Genomic DNA, 18,902 nt, shown 5'->3' with positions numbered 1-18,902 from the left:
GCCACCAATGAGAACCACAGGCCACCGGAGGAAGCAGCTTTTATTGATGAGTTATCTCCAGAAACTGAAAAGACTCCACACACACGTTCAGTACCCCCCATCCCTCCAGGATCTCATACTGCTCCACCAGGCAAGAGGTGTAAACTGCCTTGTGGTTTTCCAAAGCCCGTCTTTCCCCTCTCTATGCAGCCGAACATAGAAATTCAGTAGTAAAACTGTTTTTCTTTCCCCAGCACTGCTGGGAATTTGGTACTGCTGCAGCTACTTAGAAACTAACAGTGGAGGGTGAAGGGGTGTGAGGAAAGCTGTTACATGAGTTAAGAAGAGGGGCAGAGGAAGACAGGAATTAGTGTATCAAAGGTCCCTGTGTCCGGCTTCAGTGACTCCATCCTTCATTGGCTGCATTTTTCTTTATGCTGAATCACGCCTTTCTGAATCAAATCGGGGATTTCCACTGCCAGCCATGGACCCAGCTGTAACACAAGGGAGACCCTGTGAGATTACTACCACCCAGTCAATGTCTCTTGTCCCAGCAGCTACTTTCTTGGGAGATTCTAGGGGAACATGCCCAAAAGAAAACCCTGTTCTTCCTTGTTGACTCTCAGTTACTTTCTTATACAGCTCAGGGCCTGGCCTACCCCTGCCCACACACATACACTTATACCAAACGCCCCAAACTTACCCCCAGAGCCATGAGATGAGCTAATCCAAACTTGGGCACGTTCCTGGCCCACAAAGGCTTAAAGTGATCGGTCAGGCATATTTTGCCACCCCTATGAGAGGAACAAGAGGGAAGAAGGTGCTGACACGCAAGATTTACCATAAAGCAAGCAGCCTCTTGGGAGCACAGGGTCAGCTGAGCACTTTGCCAGGCTCGGTAGGAGGCCTGGAGCCCTCTAGACCAGCAGACTTGGAAAATTCCTGCCTCCCAGTTCTTCACTAAGCCCTTCTGTGACCCCTTTCCATCTCCTATTCAGTCCTACCTGTACATCTTGGCTGTTTTTCCATCCAGTTCAGGGACTGCAATTTCTGGAGCAGTAGTGGGATACGTGATAGGAATCTGGAGGAATGATAAAGCCTTAATAAAACAGAATGAGGATAGAAAGGAACTCATCTTGTCAGACACACACACATTTCTTGGTTGGACTAAAGTGTCTGGCAAACCCCCCAAGAGGCACGTGCACATCAGGCCTCTGGACCTGGAGATTAGTGACTGTAAACTACACTTTAAACCTCAGCTTCTCCCTCCCGTTTAAAGTTCTCTTTGGTCCTTCCAAGAAAGGTTAGCTTGTTAACAATAACACTATCCACCTGCCTTCTCCCAACATCCCTATTTCCTACTGCATCATACTCACGTCAAACTCGATGTCAAACTCATATTTGAGGAGATCATGGATGTACCAGCATTTCCCAAACCATCTGTAACAAAGACCAAACCTCAGTCCAATGTGCCCATCCTTCTCATTCTCAAATGACATCATCTTGGCCTAGGTGACCAGCCTGGGAGCTTCATGGGAAGGGAACTGGGAAACTCTGGAGCTATGGGAGTGGACACAGCTAATATGAAGCAGGAAAGGCTGGCAGTGAGCTTTGAGACACCAAAATGCTCAAGCCATGTCAGAGCCGCACCCCCATACCTCCCAAAATGGTCTGCCTACCTACCGAGTCCCTTCCTTGTTGGACTCCAGTCGGAACCAATCATTGTCCGCATTCTTGTTGTTTTCCACATACTAAAAGCAGAGAATTAGGTCTTTGAGAGGGAAGTTGGGGCCAAGGGCAGTCCCCTTTCCTTCAAAAGAAAAGTGTGTGATTACTTTTTCTCTTAGTATGTTCACCCAACTTTTGTGATATAAGAAAAGCTGAAGACAAAGCTACACTGATAAGCACAGGACTTGCCCAGAGCAGAACACAGAATGCTTAGGTTCCACTCGGTTTAGCACAAAAGACTTGATGATATCACCTGGGTTCTGTTCTTTTCTCACTTCTGACAGCGTCAGCCTGCAGTCTACAGCTCATTTCATGGTGTACCCCCACTCCCTGGAGGACCTCATATAGTCCCGGTTTTGACTAGCACCCACATGCTGATGACTTCCAAATGTTTATCTTTAACCCAGACATTTTCTCAAGAGCTTCAGACTCCAGTATCCAACTATGTATTGAAACTTCTACCTTCATTTCACAGGTACCTCAAACTCAGCCTTTCCCCCTTGTCCTTCAGGCCTGTTTGTCCACTGCATCAATCTCAGGCAGCAGTCTCAGCTTCACTCAGTCACCAAGCACCTGGGAGTCACTCTCAACCCTCCCTTGCCTTTACTCTGTCCCAGTCCTTCACAATGTCCTGCCGATTTCACCTTCTGAATATTCTTCAGGTCTACCTCTTCTCTCTATTCTCACTGTGGCTGGCGAGCTTGGATCATCACCTTTTTCTTTCGCCTCGATTAATGACAGCTTCCTAACTTGTCTCCTACCTTCAATTTTTACCCTGTCAATTCTATTTCCCTCTCTACTGCCACTGTGATTGATCTAAACCCAAATCTGACCATGTTGTTTCTCAGTTTAAAATGCTTTAGAGGTATACCAAAAGCCTCCAAGATAACAGCCAAGTGCCCAAACCTATCTGTCAAGCCTTTCCTATCACTCCCTGCCACACGTTTGATGCTGTGGCAAATCTGAACTGCTTAGGTTTCTTCAGACACATGATGGCATTTCTGGCTTCTATGCCTTGGTTCATGCTGTTCCTTTAGCCTTGAATGTCCTTCTCTTACCCTCATGTTTTATCCGGCTAACTTATGTTTAGTTTACCCTTTAAGTCTCAGCTCAAGCACTGCCTCTTCCAGGAAGCCTTCCCTGACCAGACCCAAACTGGATTAGGCATCTCTCCTCCTGCTTCAAAACATCCTAGCAGTTTCTCAGGCTCCCTGTACCCCCCTCCCTCGCTCTATCCACTTGAACAATGTATTACAATGACTTTCTGTCTACCTCAGTCGGCTTTGGACCCCTTCTTAGGTAGCAGATGTACAATAAAACTTTTTTTTTTTTTTTTTTTTGTAGCGAATGAACGCATGCGGCAGGAAAGCTGCTGGCCTTTGAAACACACAGGCCACTACAAGGAAGACAAACTTTCTTCTTACACAGAAGGGAGATTAGCTGACAGAATGTCTCGTTCCTGACTGTGACCTCTGCTCCTCAGCTCTCTGCAACTAACACTTACTGGAATTTTCAGCCCTAATACGTGTTCTTCCCTCCGGAAGAGTGAAGGAGGGAACCTAGAGATGTGGACCGGGGCTTAGGGCCGCAGGGACTCCTTTTGACCACCTCCCCTACATCCAGGAGAGCAAACCCCTGGAGCCAGAGAGACACGTCACCTTCCGGGGAGGCGTATCCCTAAATAACTGCTTTCAGCCAGAAAGTCTGGTCACACTGTGGCCCCTAACGCGAGTCTGTTCTGCCTGCTCCCCAACGTCCCCAAGTTCCCCAACCCCGCAATTCTCCAATTGCTATGAATTTGGGAAATTAAACTTTAAAACCGGAAGCGGCTTCCACACGGAGCCTATTCCTAAGGACACCGGCTTGCCCGCCACCCTTTTGCGAGACGGTCGACCTCAGTAGCACAACTGACCCGGATAAGAGACTGATATTCCTCCTTGAGTCGCTGCACCCACAACTCGCGATCTCGAGGTCCGGCGTTAGTCTTCAGCACGGGGATCTCTGACACGACACGCCGGGTGGCCTCGTCCGCCATCTTGGGCAAGGGCGCAAGAAAAACGCGGAAGTGGCTTTACCTGTCGCTCACATTCAGGGCGCCGCCATCTTTACTATGGGAAGACGGGGAGCTGGGCTGCCTTAAGACTTCCTTGAATGCGATCTTTATTTTCTTGCAGCGAAGACAAATTTGTCACCTGGTCACCTGCTTGTGGGTACAACGGGAAGAACAGAATGGAAAAGGACTGCTCGGTCCTGAATATGGCACCTATCAGTAAAACCCAGCCGAAGGCTCAAAGCGTGACTTCCGCTCATGCTCAGAAAAGTGATCTCAGAAAACTCTTCCGGCACCTCCCCAAATTTGGAGAGTGGTTCGAATTTCAGGCTGTTCTAGACACCGTTCCGGATAGTCGTCCTAAAACACGTGATTGACGTTTTCGCTTCGAATAAGCGCCCTTAGCTTTCATGCAATGGGCCTGAGGCCGATGTAGTCATCCAATAGAAGGGTATTGAACTCCGGATAATTACCGGATACCTTGGAGAATCAAGGTGTAATATACAGTCTCGGCCCCGAAAAAATAACACGATCGAGTTAGAGAACTCTTAGTGAGTGCCAAGGGAGTTTAGAGGGCACAAGAAGACGTGCCTTCGTCCAGCCTAGACATTTTTGGGTCTGGAATTAACCCATCCAGGAAGGAATCATGTCTGTCTGTCTAGTGGATGGCACGCAGTAGTTACCCGTAACCTGCAGAATTTTGTTTCTTGCAATGGTTTTATAAACTTAAATAAATTCGTTTTAGCTTTAATTTACACATCTTATTTACTCCGTTAATCACTCCAGCCTGCAGCAGTAATTTTGGAACAGAGTCTATTAATCATCAAATTCTATAGTCTATCTACAAATGTGATGAGCGTACTACATCTTAATTTCTAATGGCTGAAACCTCCAGTACAAATGTATTGGGAGCAGACATCCTTGTCTTGTTCTGATTTTAATGGGAAAAGTATTGTCTTTCTTCATGAAGTATGATGTTAGCTGTAGGCTTTTCATAGATGCTCTTTAAAAAGGTAAGAAGTTCCCTTCTATTCCTGATGTTGAGGGTTTTAATCATGAACGGATGCTGGAATTTTTTCCAAATGCTTTTTGTGTTCATTAAGATGATGTGGTTTTAATCTTTAGCATGTTATGTATGTTTTTTCTTTTTTTAATATTGGGTATTGGAAAAGGCTAAAGCAAAGCTTTTTAGTATCTCACTGGAGAGCTCTCTCCAAGGGAAAAATATTTATTCCCTTTTGGGTGTAGGCACTGTGGTGTGGTGGAGTGCAGGCATTTGGAATGAGGCTTTGCCATTGTCATAAGATTTTGGAAATGGGGAAGGAGAGAAATGGTGACATGTAGGTCAAAGGATACAAACTTTCAGTTATAAGAATAATAAATTCTTATAAATTCTGAGGATCTAATGTACAGCATGGTGACTATAGGTAATGAAGGTGTCGTATATTTGAAAGTTACTGTGAGTAGATCTTAAGCATTCTCACCATAAAAACGTTGATTACATGCCACCACATGTATGTATATAAAATCATCACATGTATAGCAATTTGTCTATTCACAGGGTACTGTTTTCATTATTGTAGCTTTCTAATACATTTTTATATCTGGTTGGGCTAGCTTTTATTCATTACTTTGCTTTTTCAGAATTTTTCAATTCTCCCTTATTTTAACATGTGAACTTTAAAATAAGCTTGTTTTTTTTTTTTTTTAAATCTTGCTGGTATTTTAACCTAGATCACATTACATTTATAGACAACTTTGGGAAATTAACATCATTGCATGTTCTCTCTATCCAAGAACATAATTTACTTTCCATTTGTTCAAGTTTCTTTTATGTGTGTATTATTTTAAAATTTTGTTCATACAATCATGCATTCTTAAGGTTATTCCTAGGCATTTTATCTGTATTGTTGCTATTGGGTCTTTGATTATATTTTTAACTTACTGTTTGTATATATAAAGGTTATTTATTTCCTCATGGTATTTTCTCCCCACTTTACTAAATTGTTATTATTTGTGATAATTTTTAAGTTCTCAGGAGTTATCTAGGTATTGAGCAATAATGATAATTACATTATTTTTGCTATATTAAAACAAATAAAAATAAAGTTTGGAAGACAACATGAAGAAATTAGGTAAGGTGAGGAATTAGAAAAATTCGTTAGTTATAAGTTCATGATTAAGTACAATAGTAACAGGATTCTTAGCATTTTAAATGAGTTCAGGGCTGGGACACATGTTCTAGAAATCAGAAGTATTATATAAGTGAAATTGTGTCCCCTGTAGGTAATCTGAGGAACTCATAATATGGCAAATGTCCACATTTTCAAAGAGAGAAATTTCAGATGGTAAATTCTGGAAACTAAAAAAGATTATTGATTCTTCGTAACATTATAAAACAGCTATTGAAGAGTGATTTATGAGTGATGAGGAAATAAAAGCCGTGACCCCCCATGTTTAGTGGCTCCTCCTGGAGATCCTTGGGACTCATTCTCCAAGGTGTCAGATCTTTCTTGCCTCCTGGCCTTTTGCAGGTGTCCTGTCAGTCTAGGACACGTCCCCATTCTCTGCAAGATTGCAGGCTCCTTCCTCCTCTTTAGGTCTCAGCTTCCATGCCACCCCTTTAAAGAGAGGCTTTCCCTGATCATTCATTTTCCTGTCATAGCATTCTGTTTTCTCCACAGCACCCATCTCAACTTAACACGTTGTATACGGCGGGGTTTAAATCCCTCATAAAAATCCGCTCAGAAAAAACGAAGATTCTCGTGATCCGTACGCAACGTGTTAAAATGATACAGGTATCTTCTTTCCTTAGTGTCTGTCTTCCCAGATAAACAGTGAGCACCACGAAGTCACGTGTTTATTAAGAGAATGACTGAATGACTTTTGTCACCAGTGTTACTCAATTAACAATCTCGAAGAACATTATAGGGACAGTATATCTTGATTTCAGGAAAAACATGCTTTCTGATAGGTTCTTTGAAAAAGACAAGAGAATGGGCAAGAATATAGGAGCATTTTTATTTGATTGAACAATCAACCAAAGAAGAATTGATTAATTCTCTAATTAGCTGGTGGGGTTGGTGAGACAGGGCTGTATTTTGTCCTGGCACACACTTAGAAAAAGTCACCCCCATGGGGGCAGCAGAGAGCAGTCAGAATGAAGCTGAATTTCTGAAACCCGTTAGATATGTTAGATAACATGGATTGAGCATTTACAGTGAGCTAGGTCCCATAAACACTTCATGTATATTATGTAATATAACTATTAAAACAATGACCTATGAGGTGCATGTTATATTTGTCCTTCTTACAAATGAGAAAATAAGCTTGGAGAAGTTAAGGGACTTGCCCAAAGTCCTATTAGTGAGGGTCAGAACTGGTGAACGAAGCACAGTTGAAGGAGCATTTTGGACAGCAGATCATTAGTTTCCAGTGACTGACTGTGGTCCCTACTCTTCTATTCAGAAACCAGGGGACACTGGAATTCTAGCTAAGGGTTGACAGCGAGGCTGAAACTCAACTGAGATTAGGAGCCAGTATGATGCCTGTGTGAAAATGAGTAAGTGGAGCAGTTTGGAGTTAATGGGGAACCAAGAACAGGAGAGGGCTGTCAGGACAGCAAGCCACTGTCAGGTCAAGTTCAAGAGTAAAGCCCAGCCAGGGACACAGGGATCAGAGTGGGCACGGAAGAGTTAAGAAGATACTTGGGAGAATGGGTTGCTAACAGGGTAGGGACTTCTTTAAGGGAACATCTGGTTTGAAAAGATCTTAATTCTGGCAGAGCTGGGCAACAGCAATGGACTGGGACAAGCAGCCTTAATAGAGTATTCAGATCACGGAAGATAAGACATCTGCTACACCTTGAACTGGTACTACCATGGACCTAGAAAAAAAATATTTAGTAGGGACATGGTAGCTATCTGAAGGGCTGACATGTAGCTGTGATTTTGACCCAGAGAGAAAAAATAGGAGCAATAAGTGGAAGTTACGAAGAGGTCAATTTTCTTCAGTACAGAAAAAGGGCTTTCTCATCACAGAATTACAGTGTGTTGAGAACTATTTCATAGGACAGTGGAAAGAGCATGTGAAAGGGTGTCAGCTTGAAGAGTCCAGTGAAATAGAGACAACTGTGGGAGAAGAGTGCACTGAGAAGCAGAAAAGGGTGGGAACCAGGGTCAAGCTGAAGGGGCAAGTCTCTGAAAGCTGGAGGGATGTTTTCTCAGATGGGGCTCCAAGGAAGAGACAGGAACTGAAGTAAAGGAAGAGATGGGAAAGGCAGAGGACTCACAGTAACAAGGGAACCCTACACGGGTTCTCAGTCTTCTCAGTGGAGTTTTCTCAAGTTTTCGATTCTGTGACAATCATCACCCAGTTTTTATTCTTCCTCACTGGCTGTTCCTTTTCAAAGATTCTCCAAGGGCTCCTCTTCCCTTTGTGCCTTAAGTGACGAATTCCCCAGAGCACTCTTCTTAGAGCTCTGCTGTTCTCTGGGGAGCTTATCCAAACCTATGGCTTCAGCAAGCACTGAAATGTTCATGATTCAGAATTTCTGGCTGACACGTCACCGGGGTTTTTAAAAAGTAGTTTTGTATAAAAGCAATACATGTATATAGTAAAACAAATTGAAACAGTAAAGTTGGATCTAAAATAAAAAAGTAAGTTCATCCCTCCCATGCCTACGCTTCATGGTTAATTGTTTAATGCCTGTGTAATTGTGCCATATGTATTGTTCTACAGCTCCTTTCTTTCCTTTTCGTGTATTGTTCTCCTGTGTTTCGATCTATATATCCGACTGCCATCAGGACATCTCCACTGGCCGTCCCAGTCCCCTAAGCTCCTTTCTTTGGCACTCAGTCTCATGCTGCATCCTACAACTGGTCTCTTTTTACAGTCAACGCCATGAAGAAACTGTCTTTGTAACTATACACTGTGCCTTTGCAGCCACTCAATTTACCTCAGTCTGGTTTTTAACCCACCACACATACCTCTGAAACAGCTCTCTCCAAAACTACTAAATGACTTCCTTGCTGCAAAATCCAACGGGTACATTTTAGTCAGCATCTTATCTGAGCAGTTCCCTTGATATTTCTCTCCTGGTTCCCTTTCCTCTGTTTGCCCCTTTCTCAGTGTCCTCTTCCCTCATCTCATCCCTGCGTGCAGGTAATTCCTCTCTAGGCCATCGCATTCACTCCCATGTCTTCAACGACCATCTGTGCTCATGCGCACACGCGCACACCCACCCACCGACCCTCTCTTTTGGGTTCCCAGCCCACATTATCTAACGTTCCATTGTTTACTGAATATCCCACAGGCACCTAAAACCCATTCTCTCCCCCAAAATAAAATATGGCATCATTATTCCCCAACTGCCCAAGTCAGAATGGCTGGGCAATGTCTTGGATTTCTCCCTCTGCCTCATACCCATTTCCCACCTGTTTTTTCCCATCTGCACTCTCCCTTCTGTAAGGCAGAGCCTGGGGTAAGAGCTTCCCAACTGTTCTCCTTGCTTCCAAGTCTCTAATTTCGTCTCCTCCAGTCCATTGTCCCCACTGCAAACAGTGATCTTCTAAAATGCAAATGTAATTGTTCACACTTCGGCTAAGACTCTTTTCAAAGCCTGCCCATCGCTCTTAGGATGAATCAACTAATTTACAAGGCCTCGTGTAGTCTGGTTCCCCACAGCTCAGCTCACAGATCTCATCTATTACCTCTTTTAATCACACCAGTCGGCTGGCAGCTCCAGAGCGTACCGGGCCCCGTTCCCCAATTCCCAACAGTCCAGGATTCGGCTCAGGCGACACTTCTTCCAGGAAACGGGTGCTCATAAGCAGAGGATCAGAGTGAAATCCGACAGGGCACCGGTGCAGCGCTTTCCGCTCCGGACCCCGGTGCAAGGCTCGTCCGGGTTACCAGGAAGCTCAGAGCAAAGGTCAAATGCGGATCCCGAACCTTCCCCAAGTTCGCAGGCAATCCGACCGGTCGCGTTCCGCCCTCACGCGTCATGGCCGCCAGTCCGTCTGTCAGTGGGTCTGCACGTCGTCACAGCCAGCTCTGGCGCCACCGACGTGTCCACACTCACGAAGGCAACCGTGTCCCCGGAGCCGCGGTCCGCCAAGAAACACCGGCGTTGCCAGCTTGCCCCAGAGCAAGATGGCCGCCAACACCTACTGTCGCCGCCCGAGTGAAGCTGACCCCGCCCCGAGTCGCGCCGCTGCCAGGCTGCCCTCACCCAGCATGGCTGCGCGGCCCTGCGTCACTCGGCCCCGAAGCCGCCAGAGCCGACCAGGTTCCGGCGCGCGGTCAGGACGCAGCCTGCGCCCGCCACGCCCACCACGCCCGTGCCCGCCACGCCCCCGCCCCTCCCCTCCCCCCGCCCCACGCCCGCGGCGGCGGCGGCGGCGGCGGTGGCGGCGGCGGCGGCGGCGGCAGGAGCCCGGATGCGGCGCCGGGAGACGGCCGGGGGAGCGGCGCGGATGGATCCAACATGGCGGCGCCGAGCCTGAGCCCGGGGTGAGGCGGGGCTGCGGGCCGCACAGGGCCCGAGAGGGAGGCCGGAGGGGGCGGCGGGGCGACGTCCGGCCCGCGGACCGCGGGAGGGGAGGTGACGGGACGCCGCCGGGCGGGGGAGGGGCGCGGCCGAGGGGGCGTGCGGGGGCGGCGGGTGGGGCGCGCTGCCGCGGTCCCGCCGGGGGCGGCGAGGGGCCTGCGGCGGCCAGCAGTTGGGAGGGGACCGCACTCCCTCGAGGCTGTTGGGGCGAGGTGACCGGGGGAGCGTGGGGCTCGCGCGGCGGGACGGGGTTTGAAAGGGTTAAATTGGGGCGGGAGGGGGAAGGGCCTCCGGGAGAATCGGGGTGGAATGGGAGCGGACGGAGGTGTGGGGACCCGAGAGCGCGTCGGCGTGACGAGGCCGTGCAGAAAGTGAGACTGGGAGGAAAGTTTGAGAGGGAGGGGGGCGGGATGGCGGACGGGACAGCGGGGCTGCGCGGTGACAGGGCCTGGTGTCCGCCCCCCCGTGCGAAGGAGGCGGCGCAGTTGGGCAGCATCAGTTGCAGCCAATTCTCATCGCCGGGCCTGCAGCTTTAATGGGGTGGGACGGGCGGAAGGGAACGGTCATGTGGGCTTGGAGAAGTGGACTTGGGTTTGCTTTCAAAGGCTCCCTCGCTTGCTTCTGCCTTGTTTTTCCTGGGTACGAAGACAGGGGAAATGGGGAAGCTGCTGTCGCGGGCGTGTGGTGAGAGCAAGGAGTCCCCTGGATCTTAGCAGTGCGAGAATAGGGGGACGGCCGCGCTGTGCTGGCGCCTGTACGCTCCGGACGCGGCTCTGGAAGTGTGAGAAGCGGAACAGAGACGCAGGAGGGCCCGTAGGCACCCGGGCTCGTCGAACCCGGGCTTTAGCTTTCAGACCCTCCTTCTGCTGTTCACGTGCTAGGAGGCAGGGGTCAGTACTCGGGTGTAGAAAATGTCTCTTCTGAGATGGATGCTGCCCCGGTGGCTAGTTTGTCCTCACTGTGTGCTCGGTAAGGGAGAGGGTGAAGACAGAATTTGGAGGACGTTGTGGTCTGATACGTGAAGTGGTTGCTTGGTGGAATGAAAGTGCCTTCTTCGGCTGTAATCACTTTCCTCCCAGTTCTCCCGAAAACGAAAATCAATGTTTATATTTTAACAACATAGGTGGGTCTCATAATGAATTGAGGAGTCAGGTGGGAAGGTGTCAGAGGATAGTTGGTTTTCCCACAAGTTGTTGCATTTGGGACCTTTCTTACCATGAGCTGTTGAGGCTGGAAATTCTTGGAGTTGGTACTGTTTTGTGAATTGGCCAGTACAGTTGGGGAAGCCTGGGGACTTGGGCGGGGTGAGTTCTCTTATTTAGCTTGGAGTAGAGCTTTTCTATCTAAATGGCTTTAGGCTTGATTGTGTATTTTTGCAACTATGATCTACTAACTCTTTGGTCCTTTGAGGATTCAAAATAAAGCTTGAAAATTAACTCTTTTTTTTCTCCCTTATTTTTGTTCTGCTGCTGGCTTTGAACCTTACATTAGGAAGAGACCTGGGAAATTAAGTTTCTTGCAGAGGTAAGTCTGGAACTTTTTTTTATTGTTTTCAAACCCTTGATGGGAAGGGAAATGGCATGGGAAATGTATTGGGGTTGAGCCCAGTGATGGGGTAGGTGCCAGGCAGAAGGAGTCTTCATTCACCTCCCAAACTGAGTGTATAGCATCTGTTGCGGTCACTGTCTCTTTAGGTAACTGGAGAAAGGTAGGAGGGAAAGGAGAGCAGAAATCAGGTGTCTTGGCGTAAGTCCCCAGCTTTGTTTTGTTATCATGTAGTCTTCTTGGGCAGCTCTGAGAGAAACATTTTTTAGCACATGGGACATTGTACTCGAGCACAGTGTCTACTGAAAGTCATCCTTGGAGGGCTGCTGAGGCACCACCTTCCATGGGAAGGCCTTTCCTGTAGCTTATGCTGTCCTCAGGGTTCAGGGTTCCTGGAACCTTCCTTTTGAGGAATCTTACTATGTAATTCTGACTTCCAGATACTTGGTTACATTTCCCTAGTCTCACCAGCAAGAAACCTCTTCATGTACATTTAGCCATCTTTAAGGTTTTCCGTGTTTTTATTTCAAGTTTCAAGACATCACTCTTTTTTAGTTCTTCCTCATGACTTTCCTCTCTAAGGGTCTCTGAGAGAGTCAAATACCTCTAGTTCTGTGAAAATACAGATACCATCCATGGTTGGGCCGAGACTAGACTTTGCTGGGAAGTAGAATCTAACAGAACAAGCAATCAAGGAAATCCTGTAGATACATAGAGACTGTCCGTTAGCCCTGGCTGGCTCGGACCACCCCTAAAGAAAACAAACAAACTATAACTTTAGGAAATGCAGCAATTCATCAGAATAAAAGAATTCTTTTTGGGAATCTAGTGGGGGACTCATACATCAGAATCTCAAACGAACTCAAACCAGCCAGTAGGATCAGGACTCGTGTTGGCGTCCGTGTTTGTCTTGGTGACCGGCACAATTTCAGACACCAAGACTCAGAAGGTCTTGCTCATCTTCTGTGCAGAGGGTACGCTCTCCTTACCGTGCTGGAAACTTCATGTAGGAGCTCTGTGTAACTTTCACTGGGTTCCCTCACTCCAGTGCCACAGAAAGCTGGGTATCTTTTGGGTTAAGGGGAACCTGGCCATGTTCTTTTAATGCTGAAGTTAAATAGATTCTTGGAATCCACATCTGGGTTGCTGAGTGAGTGAACTCACCATCCTAGACGATAATTAAGTGGTGCAATAGCCTGCACACCAGCCTCCTGCTGTTTCTCCCGAGGACATGGCTTTGGGAGACGCAGGCCTCTTCTCCACTTCACTTCACTGAAGAAGTGGCCTAACCAGGGAAGGTCCGCTACTGCTTTAGTTCTAGAACTTTGGCTGTGAGGGTTTAGTGTGGGATCCTTCTTGTCTGTCTGGCAGAGGATGGCACTGAACTAGGTCAGATTAGACTCCTGGGATGGGGCAGAAGGCAGTGTAGCTTGTCACTGCTCTTCACCTGAATGGGACAGCAGGTGACAGAGAGCAGCTGAGGTTGAACTGGGATGGAACTCCCAAGTGCCAGTTCGACTCATGAGTTAAATAAGTCTGTGTCTGACTGGCTTTCCTTTTCTTCTGGAACATTGTTTGATGGGTTTGGGTTGGGGATGGAAGGCTTCCTCTCCAGATCTTGGGTGGAAAGTGACATTCTGTTTCTATTCTTTCTGACCCTTCGTTCTGCTCCATATAGAGTAAGGTTTCTCACCCTCAGCGTCGTTGACATTTTGGGCTGGATAAGTCTTTGTTGTGGGGCCTGACCTGTGTTGTAGGGTGTTTAACAACATCCATGCCTGTAATAATGCATGCTGGTAATACTCCCGTCCCTCGTGACAATCTAAAACGTCTCCCGATGTTGCCGAATAACCCTTGGGGGGCAAAATCGCCCCCGCTTAAGAACTGCTGACCTAGAAGCTCTGAGTTCCTGGCACCTTGAGTGATCTGGCCTGGGGATCTAGGACTTAAAAGTGGCTGTTTTTCCCCTCAAATGTAGGGCGTTAAATCTCAGACGGTTGAGGTCTGTTATAGAGTTGTATCCATTGACGAATAATTAGGACTATAGTGTTTTCCTGTAGTTTGCCTCGTTTTCCAGTGGCCGGTTAATGTGGGGACAATATTTCTTTATTTCCTGGGGTTTATAGGCAGGGCATTTTGAATCAGGGAGTCCTGGAGCCCATGTGCTTTTCGGGGCTCCTTATAACCAGCAGCCGGCCAAAGGGAGCAGGTTGGATGAAGAACAGGGAGGGGTCGGGCTGCGAGGGGCTCGCGTCCCCAGGCCGCCTGTCCTGAGCAGGAAGTTGTTCTCCTTCAGCCTCTCCCTTTATACCAGGGGCTGTGGTGTGAAGTGAGAGGACGAGGGGAGGAAATCCAGTGTGTAGCTGAATAGCTCTTTTCCCAGCTGTTGCCCATGCTTCGGGGGGTGTGGGCATCTGGGCTGTCATAACTAGAAATGGGCTGTATTTCTGATCCACATATCAGAACCCATGGGATGGGGCTAAGTGATTCACGCGCCTTCTCTTAGAGGTGTGAATCTCCATGCTTCCATTTTACTGTTACTGAGGGAGAGGCGATCAGGTCCTGCTTGCTCCTCAGTTTCCTGAGACACCCCACCCCTCTGCCCCCGCCAGCTTGGCTCTTCTGAAGTAGCTCATTTTATTCTCCTTGTTAACCCAGACCCAGTCGCTTGGTATAAGAAAGGGACAGACAGCCCCTTGTTGTTGAGTAGGGTGCGGTGGCAGGGCAGCCCTGCAGTGAGGGGAGGCCACAGCCAGAGCACAGCATGGTCTCTGAGTTGCGTGTCTGGTTTTAATGAGGTCCTCTCGCTCTTGGACTCCCGTGACTTTGTCTCCCAATTGGTATTGCTGTGATGACCTCGCAGACATGGAGGTCAGTGTATGCGAGGCTAGGCCACTGCGAGGCACTGGGAATCTAAAGGCAGATATAGTTTAGTCCCTCTAACAAGTTGCTTAAGATCTAGTGGGACAATCAACGCACAAATAATTTTTGTATACGTTGATAAATGGCTTCAAGGAAACAGGACTGTCCATGGGAGCACAGAGGAGGGCTACTTACCCATGTGGTATAGAGAAGGAACTTGAAGGTGGCATCTGAGCTGACTCTCACAGGGGCAGTATGTGCTGGGAAGCGGACATTCAGGCAAAGGGAGTGGTCTGAAGGGACAGAATGAATGGAGTGATGTGTATGCACTGTAAACAGTAACCTTAGAGAATGAGAGGTGGGTGGAGATTGGAAATGTGGGCAGGTTTGGTGTGCTGTGTAAGGAGCTGGGAGTGTTACAGGTCAGGAGAGGCTGTAGCTAGGTCTTTAGCAGAAAAGTGATGGTCAGGCATGCACTGTAGATAGCAGTTTAGCTGATTGTGGGGAGGGGTTTGGGCGATACAGGTTGGAGGTAAAATGCCCTTAAGGAGGCCACTGCAGAAGCCCCGGTGAGAGCTCCCTGGGACCTGAGCCAGGGCGGTGGCGGTGGCAAGGTGAGGCCGATTTGGGAAATACTCAGAAGCAGCATCAACAGGGATTTATAAGTGATTGGGTGGTTGGAGGTTGTGGTCAGAGGGGAGCAGTACTGGCGTGTGCTCTTGGGGGGCAGTGAGTATGAGTGACTGGAACGGATGTGACGTTGTTAGACCTGAGGATGGGTCCTGGGCTGGGTCATTCACAGGATGATGGAGGGGCTTTGTGAGTCAAATGCCCACTGATACGAGTATAGGGCTGTGATTGGTAAGTGACAGCCATGAGGAAAGGCAGGAGGTGACATGTCCAAGTGGCACCTCCTGCCACTCAGCACGGGCATGGCAGGTGTGTGGACGTCAGCCCGCGGTTTTGGGTGAGTACTGATTGGCCTGGACTTGGTCGGATGGTAGGAAACCTAAGGATAGGTTCTGGAGGGGCGAGTCTGGGCCGCAGAGGTCCTGGATGCTTCTCTCTGAAATCGCTTTCACGACGATGTGTGTGAGGTTTACAAAGTGGTTTACATGTCTTTTCTAAGTGGATTCTTAACAAGAATGAGGAGTGGTTTCTTCGATCCGTGTTTTGTAGATGGTGGCAGTGAGACTTTGAAGTTAAGTGACGTGCTTAAGGTGACACAGCTACACAGCTTAATGATACAGAGTTGAACCGTTCTCGCCCTAAAGCTTTTCAGTTTCCCTGCTGTTAGTCCCTCAGTTCATCTGTTACTGCTTCCATAATGGAGTTGGAGTGACTTCTCTTCTTCTCAATTTTGCCTACATTTAAGAGGTGAACTGGAGGTGGGGAGGGAACAAGGAACCAAAAGCAGTATTTTGGTGGCAGGAGGGCCAATCATGGTAATATCTATGAGCAACTCCTGCTGGAAACGCAGCACTGAAACTGCACCTGAGTCTCACTTAGGAGAAGTGACTGTTTCTCCACGATGGTTTTTCCTTGCCCTGCAGCGTAGCGGGGGCCCCAGCGGCAGAGCGGGACCGCTGGGAGGCGCTGCGCCCCTGAGCCCAGCATGGCGGGCCTGAAGCGGCGTGCCAGCCAGGTGTGGCCGGAGGAGCGTGGCGCGCTGGAGCACGGGCTCTACAGCCTGCACCGCATGTTCGACGTCGTGGGCACCCATCTGACACACAGGGACGTGCGTGTGCTCTCCTTCCTGTTTGTTGATGTCATCGACGACCACGAGCGGGGCCTCATCCGGAACGGACGTGACTTCCTGCTGGCGCTGGAGCGCCAGGGCCGCTGTGACGAGAGTAACTTCCGCCAGGTGCTACAGCTGCTGCGCGTCATCACTCGCCATGACCTGCTGCCCTACGTCACGCTCAAGCGGAGGCGGGCTGGTGAGGGCGCCCGGGGCTGGGGGCTTGGGGGCTTAGGGGCGGGGGAGGCCCCGCGGGAGGGCTGCACCAGAAGTGGGGTTTCTTCCTGAATGACCCCTCCCCCACAGTGTGCCCCGATCTCGTGGACAAGTATCTGGAGGAGACATCGATTCGCTATGTGACCCCCAGAGCCCTCAGTGACCCGGAACCGAGGCCCACCCAACCCCCTAAAACAGGTGAGAGGATATGAAGTCCCCTCATTGCTGTGATCCCATCCCAGCCCCAGTTCTGCCGGCTTAAGTGAAAGGACACGTAGCCCCATAAGCCAGGTGAGGCACTGTTGCATCACCTTAGCCCTGTGTCCCCAGGTGTCCACGACCTGGGGGTCACATCGTGGCGACTGCGTTCCATGCTCAGTGTAAGTGATTTCCCCCTCGTTGTGCGGCAGGTGTTTGACTTTGTCCTCTCCCCTCTCACCCTCTGGTCAGTGCCTCCCCACTATCCTGTGGTGTGCTGCCCCACTCCGGGCCCTCAGATGTGTAGCAAGAGGCCAGCTCGAGGGAGAGCCACACTCGGGAGCCAGCGAAAACGCCGGAAGTCAGTGACAGCAGATCCCAAGGAGAAACAGACATGTGGTGAGGACGTGGGGGCTGCAGAGGGCATGAGGACTGTGGACCCTGGGCAGTGTGGGCTCGCGTGGCGGCTGCACAGCGAGGCTGGGGTGTCTCGGGCCCCTCCACCTGTGGCAGGGTGCATTTCAGCTCTTTTTAGTTGATACTAAATCAAAGGGGTGCCATTATGACATCTATATTGTATGGTGGACCAGATCATGACAGGGTAGTGAGGTGACTAGGAGGCCTCGTAGAAGAAGGGGCCGCTTATGAGTGATGGGGAGTCTGGTCTGGGTCTGGCCCACTTGGTCCAACCTCCTGCGTTAGGGCCAGGGTTTCTCAGGCCCCGGGAAGGAACGAGTCCTAGGAGAGAGGTAGGGAGCTGTCAGGTGTTGCCCACCCTGTTCTGCCAGCCTTTCTCGCACAGCCACCCCTGACCGCAGTCTCTTGTGCACGTCTTCCTTCCCAGACATCAGACTGCGGGTCCGGGCGGAGTACTGCCAGCACGAGACCGCGCTGCAGGGCAACGTCTTCTCCAACAGGCAGGACCCGCTCGAGCGCCAGTTTGAGCGCTTCAACCAGGCCAACACCATCCTCAAGTCCCGGGACCTGGGCTCCATCATCTGCGACATCAAGTTCTCCGAGCTCACCTACCTCGACGCATTCTGGCGCGACTACATCAACGGCTCGTTACTGGAGGCGCTCAAAGGTGTCTTCATCACAGACTCCCTGAAGCAGGCCGTGGGCCACGAAGCTATCAAGCTGCTGGTGAACGTGGACGAGGAGGACTATGAGCTGGGCCGACAGAAGCTCCTGACGAACTTGATGCTGCAGGCCTTGCCCTGACCTCCTCGGGGCTGCCCCACCACTCACGTCTGGAGCGCACACTGTTCTGTTCTGGGGTTTGTTCTTACCCTGCCAACCGGTCACAGCCCTGCCTTTTTTTTTTTTTTTTTTAAGGAAAAGACAAAGAACCATGGAAGCGGTGTCCCCACCCCTCCCTGCAGCCATGTGCCTGGGCTTCCTGTTTGTCCCCTTTCCCACTTACCCCATGTGTCTACAGCCACCTTGCCACTGAGCCAGAAGACAGATGTGCAGGGACAACAAGCAAAGGCTGTAGCGCAGTCTCCGTAAGGGACTGAAGTGAACACTGCGTCTGCGTGTGTGCGTGGGGGTCAGCAGTGCAACTGGCTTCACGAGGGCTCTTAAATCCTGTCTGAAAAACCAAAGGGCTGTGAGTAAGGGAGCTGTGTGGAAGGTGGGACTCGGAAGTGGGTTTTGGAAATTAATCGCCACCCTCTCCCAAATTATAGAATTTTTCAAAAAACAAGCTGTGGCCCTTCCCACTGTCTCCTGGCCTCTGGTGCTGCTCCTCTGCCTCACTCCCTCCACGCCATGGCCGAGACCTCTGCCTGGTGTGGCTCCTCCTTTTTCCCCTTTGTCAAACCCCCCTCAGGGGAGAGTAGGTAAGAGGAATAGGTCAGCCTGGTCGCCCTCCCCACCGACTGCGGTGTGTCTGTGCACACGCACGGGTGGGCAGGGCGAGGCTGCTGATGAAAGTAGACTCCCCCTGAAAAGGGGCAGGGGGAGTGTGAGCCTTCCTTCCATGTTCAAGTGAAAATAAATGATGGACCCTGCAGCCCTTTTCCCCTTTGCAT

The 18,902-nt window shown here is 49.6% G+C and overlaps 2 protein-coding genes across 8 annotated transcripts; one reads left to right on the top strand and one right to left on the bottom strand.

Annotated features, from left to right (window-relative positions):
* Window positions 1-22: 22 nt before the first annotated feature.
* Window positions 23-9,969, bottom strand: UFC1 (ubiquitin-fold modifier conjugating enzyme 1). Of its 4 annotated transcripts, none has more exons than XM_074322027.2 (7): window positions 9,193-9,969; window positions 3,620-3,907; window positions 1,663-1,730; window positions 1,356-1,419; window positions 984-1,060; window positions 683-773; window positions 23-473 (listed from the first exon to the last, which is right to left on the bottom strand). In XM_074322027.2, the coding sequence occupies exons 2-7, from the start codon at window positions 3,740-3,742 to the stop codon at window positions 393-395; spliced, it is 504 nt and encodes a 167-aa protein (XP_074178128.1). In that variant the 5' UTR covers window positions 3,743-3,907; window positions 9,193-9,969; the 3' UTR covers window positions 23-392. The 4 variants fall into 4 exon arrangements, with proteins under 4 accessions (XP_074178128.1, XP_019568508.1, XP_019568507.1 ...); XM_019712949.3 differs by having other exon boundaries at window positions 3,620-3,910; window positions 9,469-9,969; XM_019712948.3 differs by having other exon boundaries at window positions 9,469-9,969.
* A 157-nt stretch (window positions 9,970-10,126) lies between these two features.
* DEDD (death effector domain containing) lies at window positions 10,127-18,883 on the top strand. Of its 4 annotated transcripts, none has more exons than XM_074322022.2 (6): window positions 10,127-10,270; window positions 11,799-11,831; window positions 16,268-16,654; window positions 16,762-16,869; window positions 17,122-17,268; window positions 17,714-18,883. In XM_074322022.2, exons 3-6 carry the CDS (start codon window positions 16,330-16,332, stop codon window positions 18,088-18,090), a joined length of 957 nt encoding a protein of 318 aa, XP_074178123.1. In that variant the 5' UTR covers window positions 10,127-10,270; window positions 11,799-11,831; window positions 16,268-16,329; the 3' UTR covers window positions 18,091-18,883. The 4 variants fall into 4 exon arrangements, with proteins under 4 accessions (XP_074178123.1, XP_074178124.1, XP_019568501.1 ...); XM_074322023.2 differs by lacking the exon at window positions 10,127-10,270 and adding an exon at window positions 10,497-10,519; XM_019712942.3 differs by lacking the exon at window positions 10,127-10,270 and adding an exon at window positions 10,657-10,678.
* The last annotated feature ends 19 nt before the right edge of the window (window positions 18,884-18,902 follow it).

The sequence above is a fragment of the Rhinolophus sinicus genome, chromosome 11, assembly GCF_057876585.1.
Source record: "Rhinolophus sinicus isolate RSI-liver-muscle chromosome 11, RSI-T2T, whole genome shotgun sequence".
Lineage (NCBI taxonomy): Eukaryota > Metazoa > Chordata > Mammalia > Chiroptera > Rhinolophidae > Rhinolophus > Rhinolophus sinicus.
Note: the sequence above shows the minus strand (reverse complement) of the source record. Positions and strands in the feature narration are given on the sequence as shown.